This window comes from Gracilinanus agilis, chromosome 2 (assembly GCF_016433145.1).
Source record: "Gracilinanus agilis isolate LMUSP501 chromosome 2, AgileGrace, whole genome shotgun sequence".
In the NCBI taxonomy this organism is placed as follows: Eukaryota; Metazoa; Chordata; class Mammalia; order Didelphimorphia; family Didelphidae; genus Gracilinanus; species Gracilinanus agilis.
The window spans coordinates 468,533,196-468,548,246 of record NC_058131.1 but is presented as its reverse complement, the minus strand read 5'-3'; the positions used below and the strand labels follow the sequence as shown (position 1 = coordinate 468,548,246).

Here is a 15,051-nt window from a genome sequence, read left to right as displayed (position 1 = left end):
ATTTAGATACACTTCTGTGGAATTAAAATTTTTGTAATTTTCTAAAAACTTTTGCTGAAAAGTGTGTTGGAGTTTTTTTTTTTTACCCGAATATTTTGTATAATCCTTCAGTTCTCTATTTCACTGTGACACTTTTAGACCAACCTATTTCTGATGAAGCACCTATTGTTTTGAATATCTTGACAAAGAATTGAATTTCCCTTTTATATCTTCTACATAAGGTAATTAGGTCTAATTGGCAAGTAGTGTATTCTACCATTTGTATTGCGGAATTTTCAGTTTAGCCATGTAGGAAACCCCAGTTGTCACTCAAAAGTAAGGAAGGAAGGAGGTTTGTTATGCATGCTCATTCCTCTAAGGGCTGGGGGCCCCAGGTGAGGGACTATAGGTATTTTCTAGATTACATACCCAATCAGGGGTTACTATGGGTTACATGATACATGCACAATGGGTTACATGGCAGGCAAGTACAGGCATCAGAACATCGGCAAAGATAGCTATCCATCATGGATTTGTTACATCACAGCATGGGGAGTAACAGTGCCCTATGAAGTGGAACAACTTTTTTTCTAGCAGGTGCAGGAAAGGCTATCCATCAACCCTTTGTAGCAGGCTTTGTAGCAGGTTGTGAGAACCTTGCAAAGCCAATCCTTAGAGCATAAGGGGGTCCCTAAAGAGGAGATCTGAGACTTTTCCATTACATTTCCCCCTTATGAGGCATCTTTAAAATTAACCAGGGGCATCCTCCATCTTCCTCCATAAGCTGATAAATTGTTAAAGTGAAAATAGTGGTTTAATCTGTATTCCTGTGTTCTATCAGTTCTTTGCCTGGAGGTGGATATTCATCATGAGTCCTTTGGAATTGTCTTGAAGCAATGTATTTGCTGTCAATAACAATGTATTTGCTGACAATAACTAAGTCATTCACAGTTGTTCATTGTACAATATTGCTGATTCTCCTAGCTCTACTCACTTCACTTTGCGTCAGGTCATATAAATCTTTCCAGGTTTTTCTGAAATCCTCCTGGTGGTCATTTCTTATAGCACAGTATTATTTCATCACAACCATATACCACAACTTGTTCAGCCACTCCACAACTGATAGACATCCTCTCAATTTCAATTTCTTTGCCACCACAAAAAGGACCGTTCTAAATATTTTTTTACAGATATGTTCTTTTCTCTTTTTTTTCAATCTCTTTGTGATACAGACCTAGTAGTAGTATTTCTGGCTTAAAGGGAATGCAGTTTTATAAATCGTTGGGCATAGTTCTAGATTGCTCCCCAGAATGGTGGAATCAGTTCACAACTCCACCAGCAATGCATGAATGTCCCAATTTTCCCACTTCCTCCCAACATTTATCATTTTCTTTTTCCGTTACGGTAGTCAGTCTGATAGGTGTAAGGAGGCTTTATATATGTTTGTGGTCTCCCTCATTAGAATGTAAACTCCTTGAGGGAAAGGACAGTCTTTTTCTTCTTTTTTGTATTCCATGCATTTAACACTGTTCTTGGCACACAGAAGATGCTTAATAAATGTGTATTTAATGGTAAAGAAACCCTGCATTACATTATTCACATCAGTAACTAATCCTTCCCTATTAACATAGTATTTCCAGTGCTTCACAGCTCTCTTCTTAAAGAAAGTGTTAATGTTATACAAATGTGGGACTTCTGAGGAATCCAAAAGTGGTTAGTCACTTTCATTTCATAATTCTAAATCATATTTTCCAACATGCCTTTCACTGCCCTGCTTAACGTCCTTCTTCAAATTGAAATTATTAAGATATAAAGGTATATTTTGACTTAGTTTGGAGAATCTGACAATTTCTTTATAAAATTCCTCTGTTTAAACTCACTGCAAAAAATGTCACAGAAGCCACAGTTGTTTTATAATATTCTTTAACTTGTTCTCATCATGAGAATCATGAGGTAAGATGATAAAAATGCCCCATAAAATGTAATTTCTTGTACCCTTGAAGGTCAATGAAATAAACTCAATAAGAATTTATTAAATGCCTGTTGTTCTAGGCATTAAGAGCTCCACTAACTCCTTTATTTCCTCTTCAAGAAAAAGTTTTAGCCATCTGTCCATTTCTCTACAACTTCTTTATATCTTTGACTTTCAGTTTTAGCAAGAATATAAAATTTCTTCCTAAAATGTAGCATATAAAACTGAACATAGTAATGGAAATGTGGTAGGACCAAAGTCATCACCTCCCTTAACTATCATTGTAACCAAAAATAATATAGGCTAAGTCTTTGGAGTATTTGTATAGAGCATGTTACAGAAATTGCCCTGATCACAAATGTTTGGTTTAATCAATAAAACAATATTTTTAATTATAATTTTGTTCATGGACTTAGTCTAATTTTTATTTGCTTTTCTTCTCATTTCTAGACAACGGCAATGAAGAAAATAATGTATTATACTATGCGAATAAAAACTGTTCATAGGAACCTTAATGAGGAACTTGAAAAGCTGAATGAAAGAAAATGCAAATTGCAGAAATTGCCTGAAGAACGTATAAAATTATTTAGTTTCATTATAAAAAATGTGAGTTTTAATTTTGTTTTAATTCTAAAGAGATTAGTTTAGGAAAAGCAAAAACAGTAATACTGCAAATTTGGGTTTTTTTAATTGAATAAGAAAAATTTTATTTTAGGTTGTTCTAAAATAAGTATGTATTACACATCTAGAACTAGCATTTAGGTTTGTAAGGTACCACCACCACCAAAATAATCATCTTATAGCAAAGGTTTCAAACTCCTGCTCCTCGTGGCCTTCAAAACTCAGGAATTGTTTATTTAAAAAAATCCATAAAACATAATGGTAATTTGTGTTTTGTGTTTTTTTAAGTTAATGTGAGCCCCTGTTGACTCTAGGATAAAACATAATATCCTTTGCCTGTCATTACAAGCCTGTTATAATGTAGTTTAGCTCCTTTCCATTTTTATTTCCCAATATTCCTCATATTTCATATTCTAGCCAAATTGGACTACTTGTTATTCCCAGAATTCAGCATTTCATCCCTAGATCCTGAGATTTTTCCTATGCTATCTCCTATAACAAGAATATAAGTGTAAAATACTCATCACCTCTGTTTTTTTATAATCTTTAGCTTCCTTCATGGCTCAGATTAGATACTATCTCTTATAAGAAGCCTTTCCTGATCTTCCTGGCTAGTACTCCTGTGCTCCTAAATGAATGATTTTTTCTTAATTTGTTCATGTGTTATATTCTCTAGTGGAATGTAAGTTCCTTGAAAACATGACTACCTTTTTGTTTTTATATTTTTTATACCTTAGACATGCTTTGCACATGTAGGCATTTTAAAGATTTGAATTCCCTCATTATAACAATATTCAAGTACTAGGTCAAAGACTTTAAGTTAGTTACATTTTGTGCTTAATGATTTTTGGCAAACAAAAAAGAAATCAGGTTTATGTACAAAATACATAAAAAGTCATAGCTAAAAATGAGTCTATTAGTATAATTCTATGAATGTATCATAGCAGTAAATTTGGTTAAGCTATATTTCTGCTGCATTTTTATTGGAAACTAAGGAGGCATATGCAGTATATATTTTCTAGTTTCCCTGCTAAAATACTTCCTTGCTGCTATTAGGATATAAAATAAAGTAAGAATTTTAAACCAAACCACAACTTTTTCATTGTATACCATGGTGCCTTTTTTATTAGAATATGTTGGATTTCATCGTTTTAAGAGTCCCAAAAGGAACTATGCTCAAAGGGCTTTAAAAGACTATCTGCCTTTTGATCCAGCCATAACACTGCTTGGAATACTCCAAAGAGATAATAAGGAAAAAGACTTGTACAAAAATATTTATAGCCATGCTCTTTGTGGTGGCAAAAAATTGGAAAATGGGAGAATGTCCTTCAATTGGGGGATGGCTGAACAAATTGTGGTTTCTGTTGGTGATGGAATACTATTGTGCTCAAAGGAATAAAGAACTGGAGGAATTCCATGTGAACTGGAATGACCTCCAGGAATTGATGCAGAGTGAAAGGAGCAGATCCAGGAGAACATTGTACACAGAGACTGATACACGGTGGTACAATTGAACATAACAGACTTCTCTACTAGCAGCAATGCAAGAATCCAGAGCAATGCTGAGGGACTTATGAGAAAGAAAACTAGTCACATTCAGAGGAAGAACTGTGAGAGGAGAAACACAGAAGAAAAACAACAGCTTGAACACATGGGCTGATGGGGATATTATTGGGGGTGTAGATACTAAACGATAACTCTAGTCCAACTGTCAATAATATGGAATTAGGTCTTGATCAATGATACATGTAAAATCCAGTGGAATTGTGTGTCAGCTAAGGGGGGTTGGGGGGCTTGGAGGAGAGAGTAAAAGAACATGAAAAATGTAACTATGGGACAAAATAAAAATTTTTTAAAAAGAGACCCAAAAGGTATAATCTGATCATTTGAAATTTAACAGCTTCAGTTTTATTGAATGCAAGATGAATTTAATGAATTAGGAATCAGATTTTTATACTTGACTGTAGGATCAGAGTTTTTTAAGTATTTTTATTATTTACATTATCTAATTAAAGATTTGAAGTCATAGCTTTAGATGTATAAAATAGTATATACATATATGCATATATGTATTAATTTTATATATTAGTAATGACAGATTTAGCAAGTAATGAACATATTCCTGATCACTCATTCATGTTACAGGCATTCTCAAATACTTTAATATCAATATAAAGGCCAGCAATAATGGCTTATATTTGTAGAGCACTTTAAAGTTTGTAAAGCTCTTTACATATATGATTTCACTTGGCTTTCACAACAACTCTTTGAGGTAAATGCTATTATTATTTCTATTTTACAGATAATAAACTTGAAGTTCAGAGAGGTTAAATGATTTGCCCAGTGTAGGGCTGTCTGGTGGCACAGTGGACAGAGCACTGGACCTGGAATCAAGAGACTTGAGATCAAATCCAGCCTCAGGCAATTAGTTGTGGGACCTCATGCAAGTCATTTACCTTCTCCAAGCCTCAGTTTCTTTAACTGTAAAATGGAAATAATAATAATAATACCTACTTCATTGGGTTATTATGAGGACTGAATGAAATTATATCCATAAAAATCACTTGCCAATAGTGCCTGGTATATAGTAGGCACTAGATAAATGCTTATTCCCTCCCTCCCTCCCTTTTTTTCTTCATACAGCTAATATCTGAGGCAGGTTGCAAAAACAGTTCTTGACTCTAAACAGAAATCTCTATATCTTTGCAAAACTGACTCCTACATAAATTCAGTTCTGTAAAATAGTTATGCACATACACATGTCTTCTGCCTTTCCTGAAGATACAGCAGTCAAATCCTCTGAGGAGAAAGTAACTGTTTGTGGATCCATAGGTGCCATCAGGTGTGAGATCATCCAGTAAGGTCAAAGAGAGAAGACAATGAATAAGAGTGGTGTTCAGGGAAGTGAGGCAGCAATTTGTTAACCTGAAAAAACAGAAAATCAATCTCTCATCTTGGGACATTTGTTCAGAAAGTAACAGAAAATCTCCCATAATCAAATCTTATGACAGTGATAGTCTTATAGTGATTCATGAATACACAAAACTTTTTCTAAAGTTTATAAAGCTTTGAGCAGTCAATTAAAGGTTAAAGGATGCAAGTGCTATTTTCATCACTTTTCAGTCAGATAGAATAGAGTCAAAAGAGAAAGGCAGTTTTGGGAAGTGAACAGATGGTTAGTAAAATTACCTGAGCAAAAGATTTGGATCTGTGGACTATGTTTTAAAATATAGGAATGATGGATTCCTATCTAGGTTTTTATATGTTATGCCTAACAAGGGCAGATGAAAATTTATTTACCTGGAGCCTTTAAAGTTTATCAAAAGTGCTTTAAAGTGAAAAAGAAAGGGAAACAGTATGTAGGGTTTTTCTGTTTAAAAGTACATTTATATTTCCTATTTTTAACTCCATAAGAGACTGTGTATCATGACCAAACATACCATGGAATATGTATGTAAAATGTAATGTAAATGTAAAATGAAATGTAAAAAGAAATCAGAAATGTGCAAATTAATTGGGACAAGGAATAATTTTGACATTATTTCATTTTATATCAGCATAGATCATGCATGCTTATGAGCTTCTTCTGTCTAAACTTGACCAGGCAAAGCCAGATTAATCAGTTTTTCTGACCTTTTACTTAGTTCTCTGTCTATTAGCTGAGTTCTGGATTTCATGCCATAAACAAATTTTATTGCCCTCTTTTGTTATATTTTTAATAATGGCTATTACTCAAAAGAAATGTCTTAAAGAACACACGTCAGTAACTTTTAAAGATATTGTATAAGCATTGGTTTGGGAAAAATCAAGTGTCTGATAATCATTTAAGACCACAGTAAAACAGGATTCATCATTACTGAAGTACAAAGGAAAGTGTGGACAAAATTGAAAAACATCACATATTGACATGCTTTTGTGGCAAAACAGACTAATTCTCAGAAAACAAAGACTTTCAGAGAGACCTGGAACTTTGAGGGGTTGTTACTGATTCCTCTATAGATGGCATGGGTTTTTTGGAATTAGGAGAACAGTGAGAAAGCAAGTAAAAAAAGTTGTTTATTGCTCCTATAAAGAAAAAATGTTTGTATTTAGCACAAGATAATACAAAGATTATAATGCTGAAGATTGGGGAAAAGATCATTTTTATGTATGAAACTCATTCTTTTATTCAAGATTATAGCAATTCTGTAGCCAGAAGACAGGTGTGAGCTTAAAAGATCTATACATCTTTATCAGATTGTAAAGTTTTCAAAGCAAAAAAAAATTGGGGACATTTGTTTTTACTTCCAGTGGGGTTTGTGCTCTTATGCCCATAAGAAAATAAGGAACTCTGACAAACATATTGTTATGCTGGAGAGCAGAATTGTTCTAGATTCAAACAATTCCAATGTGATCTTGCACCATTCCACCTGTTCTGAAAGATTAAGAAATTTACCTAAAAGATGAAAACAAAATAATGTCCTGGAACTGACCCAATTTAAAACCTAAAAAAAACCTATGTGCTAAGCTTGTGGAAATGAACTGTTCTTCAAAAGTACATTTAATATCCATGTGATAAAAATGTAATTTTGTGGCCAAGAGTTAAAGAATATGTGTCAAGATCCTGTGAACTCTGTCATCATGTAAACCAAGACATTTCAGCAAAAAGAGGACTTATTCCACATTAAAAGTTATTTTGAAATATGTAATAAGTTGAAAGGACTATTGTATAAATCAGTAGTTTATTTTATTTTGTTCCAGTTACTTCTGCATACTTCAGAATTAGAAACTCTCAGAATTCTCAGGAGAAAAAAATCCAAGTAAGAATCCAAATCCAAAGCTTCAGCTGTCTACAACAAATATGCACAACTAAAGGTTACAGGTGACAGGAACTAGCAATCTCAATGCAAGAAGTCAGTTTGACCTAATGGATATCACTGAGATAACTTAGTAGGATGAGATCCATGATTACAGTTAAGATTACGGAAAACATACCTTAATAATAAAAAAGGTGGGGAAAAGGAATCATCTTTGTCCAAGGAGCTTAGATACCTCAAGTCATCATTCAAGAATCTCCTGGAAAGCTGTTCTTCCAACCCATTGTCTATAGCCATCATCCTGGGAAGCAACCCTTGTGGAGGCGCATCCTGACAACTACTTTTGTAGGTACTAAAGCACATGTTCTAAAGATTTTTAAAAAATTCTTGCCACCAAAGGCCCCGACACTCAAAAGCTTGCTTCCACATCAGAAACTTATGTGATGATATCCTTGGAAATGACATTAAAGAAAAGTCACAACTTTCTGATTGCTTGCTAAGGGCCATGGAACCTTTCCTCTAGCCTCTAGCTAAATAAACTCTTCCACATGTATTGTTTCCCTATTCGAATATGAGCACCTCAAGAGCAAGAATTGTCATACTTTTTGACATTTTTTGAATTGCCTCCTTTGTTTTGTACATTTAATAAATGCTTCATTCTTTTTTATTTACAAAATGGTTAAAAGCTACCTTGAAATAAGAATAATTATAAAGAATAACTACAGCCTATATGTGTGTGTTTGTTTTATATATACACACATGCATATGTATTATGTAGTGTTTTTCAGTTTACAAACACTTTTCCATTTCCTATTTTGAACCCTATCAGAATCCTTTGAAATGAGCAAGGTAAGAGATTTTGCAGAAGAGCAAACAGGCTAAGAGATTTGGTTCATAGTCTCTTAGCTGGTGAGAAATGACCCAAGAATTTTCCTTGCTCCCTATTGAATGCATTTTCTGTTGTATATTACCATCACTTTTTGAAAAACTTTAATGTCATCTATTAAGTAAAATGCAATTAGATGACCCACTGGATGGAGTGCTGGGCTTAGAGTCAGGAAGATTCCTCTTTCTGAGTTCAAATCTGGCTATAGACCCTTCCGACCTGTGTGATGCTGGGCAAGTCACTTAACCTTGTGCCTCAGTTTCATCATCTATAAAATGAACTGGAGAAGGGAATGGCAAACCATTCTAATTTCTTTCCCAAGAAAGCTTCAAATAGGGTCATGAAGTGTCAGACACAACTAAAACTAAAAAAACAGCAAAATCAAATGAAATTCAGGCATATCAATCTTCTCTAAAAGGCTTCTCATTTTAGCTCCTTCATTTCTCACCCTTCCAAACTCCTTAGATTCTGTCTTATCATTTTGACATCCCTTTGTCTTTCCTTTGTTTTCATAACACTGTTCTTTCCTGGATCTCTTATTTCTTTGAGCACATTTTCTATGTGACCTTTGCTTTTTTATCATCTGCAACCCTAAATGTGGGTGTCTTCTCATAGTTCTATCCTGGACCCTCTTCTCTCCCTGTAGTTTTTCACCTTTGGTAATTGAATTTATTTTCAGTTCATTTGCTAAATGACACAGTGGATGGAGTGTTAGACTTGGAGTCAAGAGGACTCAAATTCAAATCCAGCCCTAGACCCATACTATGTGAATTCCAGCAAGTCATTTAATCTCTGCTTGCCTGTGTCCTTATTTGTAAAAATGGAGATAATAATAATACCTTCATCACATGTTTTTGTTGCATCAAAAAAAAGACATTCATGAAGTATTTTGCAATCCTTAAAGTGCTATATAAATGCTAACTATTACTGTTTTGATATTACTTATCAGCACTAGACATGACTCCCCAAATTATTTATCTAGGCTTCCTTGCACTCCTGAACTTTAATTTACCACTCAATTTCTATATCTGGATATATCTAGAAATCACTATTTTTCAAATAGTTTTAATCTTCCCTTCTAAGTCAGCCCATCTCTAAACTTTCCTATTTCTTTTGATGGTACCACTGTTCTTCTAATCACCCAGGTTCAGAACTCAGAATTAGCCTCTCCTTTGTTCCCTACATCCCCTTCATCAGTTGTCAGGTCTTGTGGATTCTCTATCTTGCATATCCAACTTCTTCTTTCCACAAATAGTCACCACTCTAGTTCAGTTTTTTCTTGAACTGTTGAATGATCTCCCATCGGGTCTCCCTCCTCTATTCTATCCTCCATGCTGATGCCAAAATAATCTTCCCAAAGTACAAATCTAGCATTCTGCCAGCCAGAAATATTCAGTATCTCTAACACCCTTTCAAAATTATGTCTGTAACCTACACATTATTCCTCTATGTATTCTCCTATGTCTCAAACAAACTGGCCTACCAATCATTTCCCAGGCTTGGCATCCCATCTGTGACCTTTCCCCCTTTGCACAGATTGTCCACTATGCCATGCGTGCTCTCCCCACTTACTACTACATTTCAGAATTCTTCCAAGTCTTGCCTCAGAGATCATACTCTAGGATGTCTTTTATAAGTCCTCAGTTATTATGTTCTTTCCTTTATCAAATTATATTATTACTTTTACATGATATGTCCCCCAGTAGAAGTCATTTAACCTGAAGACAAATTCTATTTTTTTTCATGTCTTTCTTTGCAACTCTGGCATCTACAGTACCTTGCACATAATAGATACTTAATACTAAAAGGTCTTCTATTTCAATTAATACAAAATTTTTTACTTTGAAATAAAAATGTACATCCTACCCCAAGAATTTTTAAGTTCCTGTTGTGTTAATGAATATTTGTTTAATTTAATTGAATTGTGCCAATGGACAGCTCAGTAACTAGGAGTAATGGATACTAACCAGGAAATCCACCTATAATATAAAGGACTTGCAGGTGAAATGTTTTTCTGCCTGAGAAAATATTCCCAAACTGAGGCATTCCTGTTTCCAAGACAACTGAAGCAGCAAGGGAATCCTGCCTGCATTACTTCCACATTTGGTATACTCAGTTTATATTATTTTAAAGTTTTCTTCATGATACAAAGTTATTTTATTGTATTCTTTTGCTAAATAAATCAAGAATAATGAAAATATCCATACTCTTTTTTTGTCCACATAGTAGACAATAAAATGCTGTTGACTGTTATAAATAGAAAGTCAAAATCAAACTTCTGACATGATATTTGTCAATGTCAATAGTTAAATGGATTCTTCAACTTTCAGACCTCTGATGACAGAGCCTTTGAGAACATTCTTCACACCAGCTAGATTAATACTGGGTTAAGTCAAAATAGAGAGTTTTAACTGTTTAATTCAATTCTTCCAAATATGTAAGCTGTATCTGTGTATGATACTATTTAAAGAGTTCAAGTCTTTCTTACCTTAGTGTAGGCAATATGAGTTGTTATGGCCAACAAAATTCATCATCTGGTAGCTATTCTGGTGAGGAATCGCTCTAAATGTAGGTTGGTCTTCAGACAACAAGCACACAGGCTATTTATGTTTTAGTGGAATACTTGAGAACTGTAGGACATCCACATAAACGGTGAGTAGGACTTTAGTGTATATTTTAATGAATTGAAAAATCTTAAATTCTATTAAAAATGTTATGCCTATCATGCAAATATGGGCTTTGTTATGTTATATTTTACTTTTAACTGTTATTGACATGGCATGTTTTTTTGCAGCTGGAATGGGAATTAGAAGAACAACGACAAAATGGTAAAATACACAGTGAAAAATCTCATCATGGTAAAAAGGCTCACTATGACAAATCTAACAGTGAAATGACCAATGAGGAAACAAATTTTGAAAAGAAATATGTTGAAAAACGAAATGCACTCAATGAAAGAATAGCATTCTGGAACAAAAAATTAGATGAGTATGTCTGTTGAATTACATAGATGCTGCATTTTAAAACATTGCATTATGCTAAAAATGTCAGATATGTAGATGAGAAATTGAAATCAAGTCTATGGCTTCAGTAATAGAAAATATTTCCAACATAGTATCATTAAAACAAATATATATTCTTAGTTCAGTCCCTAGATACATAGTTAGTCCTTACCTTTAAGATAGTGGTTTCTACCCTCACCAATCACACTTCTTTCACTGGCATTTTTAGGAATGCCAGAACCCAATAAATAGGGGGAAAGGTACCCTACCAGACTTTAGGGCTCAAATGCAAATGAGGTGACTAAAAAATATTAGAGATGCCACTGAGGCCAAAGCTGCCTTAATTTTTTAATTCACTTTGGATCAGTTCAACTACAATTTGAATCATGTGATCTAGAATCATTTGGTTAGTCAGATTCAAGATAACCAGATTTATTTGTCTTAATAGCGTTTAATAGAGAATAATATGCTTCTGAATGAATAGCACATTATGTATGACAATTTGTTGTTTTGACATAAACTCAGATCAGCAGTATCCACTAGAAATAAAAGGGATAGGAAATGTGGCTAAGAATATGACTTTATTCTTATTTATGTCTTAAGTAAGATAAGATTACTATAGTTGGGAAATTAGTAAAGTTTATGGTGGTCTTTTTAATTACTAAAGATAGAACACTTTAAAAAATTTATTATATATAATCAAATTTTAGAACCAAACTTCATTTTTTTATTTGGAGCTTTTTCCCCATTAAAGAAGATTTTTAGGGTCAGGTAGATGGCCCAGTGGATAGAGAGCCAGGCCTGGAGGTGGGGGGTCCTGGGACAAATCTTACGTTAAGCACTTCCTAGCTGTGTAACCCTGGGCAAATCACTTAACCCCAATTGCCTAGCTTTTACCTCTCTTCTGTCTTGGAACCAATACATAGTATCAATTATACAGGGATAAGGGTTTTTAAAAAAAGACATTTTAAGCTCTGTGGATCACAAAAGTCACATTAAAATTTTTTTAACTTATAAAACTACTATTGTAAAGTATATTTTGTGTATATTATAATCTTTCATTCATTGCAGTATCCTTATATTTTTTTCTTCGATAGAATTGAAATACTTTATCAAAATGAAGTCAAACGAAAGAAGAAAAAGCATGGTTTACTAGTGCCATTTTTGTTCATTGAATTGGAAACAGTGGGGAATATCCAGTTTGAAGAAGGCTCAACATCACATGACTGGTAAGACTGTTTGAAATTTAATATAGAATTATAAATAATTTTTCTGACTACTCAAATACTCAAATAAATATGAGCAGACTATAATTTGAATTGAAAAGATCTGATGGGTCTTAGTAGCAGTGCCAGGGGTAGTGGTGGATTAAAACTCTAAAAGTAAATTGCCCAGGAGTGAAGAGTAGAAAGCTGGTAGGAATATGGACTGACCCACAGAAATCCTTAGGAGTCCACAATCAAAACAGAACTAAGAGGACTGTCAGAATGTGTATAGATATTTCAGGTAACAGAAAAATATGCATTGAAACTAGGCAGGCAGGCATTTAAGAACCAGGAGGACAAAACTGTAGAACAAAAGTTGAGATTATCAAAGTACATTGAATAATGCTCACAGCATACACAGTGCTTATAAAAATGTAAACACAAGGGCAGCTGGGTAGCTCAGTGGATTGAGAGCCAGGCCTAGAGATGGGAGGTCCTAGGTTCAAATCTGGCCTCAGACACTTCCCAGCTGTGTGACCCTGGGCAAGTCACTTGATCCCCCATTGCCCACCCTTATCACTTCCACCTATGAGCTAATACACAGAAGTTAAGGGTTAAAAAAAAAAAAAGAAAAAATGTATACACAAATATGTTAGAATCTGCTAGGTATTTATGGCATAACCAAAATTCATGCTAATTCCTATGTAAGCAATGAAAGGCTCTTGAAAAATAAATGGTCTGAATAATACTTTTTAGATTTTCACCTATGTTCAGTGTATGTGAAACACAATTATATCAACTGGTTCTATTACTTGATACAAAATTAGCTCTTAAAAAAAGAAATTTATGTAAAAGTAAAATGACTAAGATCTACTTAGATAATTGTGGTAATCAAGTAAATAAATTTCTCAATAGCTTTAATTGGTTTTTGAAAGTACTAACAAATATATATATATATTTTTTTTAAAATATGAATAGCTTTGACACTTTATTAGTGAAAAAAATCATACATATATTGACAGAATTTAAGTACTATTGTCAGCATCAGTATAATCTTAGTATTGCAGGGTGAAAGGAAGGAAGGAGGAGGATGGGAGAAAGGATGGGAATAGAAGGTAGGGAATAGGAAGGAAAGGTAGCCAGTGTAGCCCCCACCCCTGGTGGGGAAATTGACCGGAGCCCATCGAGCTCAATAAAATCAGGTCACACTTTAGGGATAGAATAAGCAAGGTTTATTTACATTAGGAAAGGCTCTGAGGGGAAAAAACAATCTCCTTGGTCTGGGGAAAAGGTACTTCCCCAAAAAAGGTGCCAGAAACACTGGTGCCTCTCTCTTGTACTTTCTCAGACACCTCCCACAAAATAAGTGGGAGGTGTCTGAGGAAGTTGTGGCAGGGAGCCCTGGGAGATATAGTCTCCCAGTACTTCGAACATTTTTAACTGCACATTAGTAAGGCTATAGCCTCTGCCAGTTTTTAAGAAATCATTTTATAGTTTCAGTTACGTTTAAATACTAATTTCTTTTATTTTTCTCGTCTAGGATCTAGCATTTGAACATAGAACTGGTGAATTTGGATAGAACCCCAAATACAAAACAAAAAGCAAAAAATAAAATCAAACATGTTCTTTTTTACCAAAATCACCTTTTTGTAATTCCTTTAAGAAAAAAAAATCATTGTGGTTTCCAAAAAATCTCTACATATCTCTTTCTTGATTCTTACCAATGAAATTGGTTCTGATGTCAGTCACCAACATTTTATTGTGTTTGTTTTATGTAGAGTTGATATCACAATAGAATATAGTTTTAGCCCTCAAGAAACTTACAATCTATTTATGGAGACTATAAACAGATGAAAAATATGTAACATACATTTCATAAATTGATAGAAATGTTATATTTCAAGTATTATGCATGTAAATAGTTTATGCCACTTGGAAAACAATGTCTAAGTAACTGCAAATTAACTTAATTATAATATTTTTGTGACAGGGGCTATCATATGTATTTTGTAATATATAGCATTTAGCACAATACTTTATATTCACTTATTAAATAGCCATGTGTCGTTAGCCTTGTTATGTACATACTAATTTAGCGTGGTTTCATTATTATACTTTATAAATAGGCCATTTATTCATTTGCATATGTGCTAATAGTGAGAAGAAAGTCTGGTGTATGTTAATATTGATTGCTTTTAACAAGTACACAGATCACATGGACTGAGAATTCATCCAACTTTTCTTGATAGGGTTGTATGAGGTGGGGGAAGAATCTACATTAATTGGGATTTGACTGAGGTAGAATATCAAAATTCTTATGTATAATTTTAATTTTTAACCGATCCTAAAATTTTTCTGTAATAGTATTTCATCAAGTTCTATGGATCTACCTCTTTACTGTGGCAGATTGCAACTCATACAAGCTGTATCATCCTGTTCTGTTTTTGTCCATATCATTCAATAAGAGCTTCATTAAGATTTTTCCTAACACGGAGGAGACTTTCCTTTAGGTCTTTAACATTTTGTGGCTATCAATACAAAACTTAAGCTTTCTGTCTGTTATTTCTTACTATGTGGCCTATCTGCCCCC

General features: G+C 33.8%; 1 protein-coding gene across 1 annotated transcript in view; it reads left to right on the top strand.

Annotated features, from left to right (window-relative positions):
- LRRC9 (leucine rich repeat containing 9) overlaps window positions 1-15,051 on the top strand; it is a 101,844-nt gene that overhangs the window by 12,555 nt on the left and 74,238 nt on the right. Inside the window, 3 exon segments of the mRNA XM_044659962.1 lie at window positions 2,402-2,557; window positions 11,049-11,242; window positions 12,354-12,485. Of these exon segments, the coding sequence (XP_044515897.1) occupies window positions 2,402-2,557; window positions 11,049-11,242; window positions 12,354-12,485 (482 nt within the window).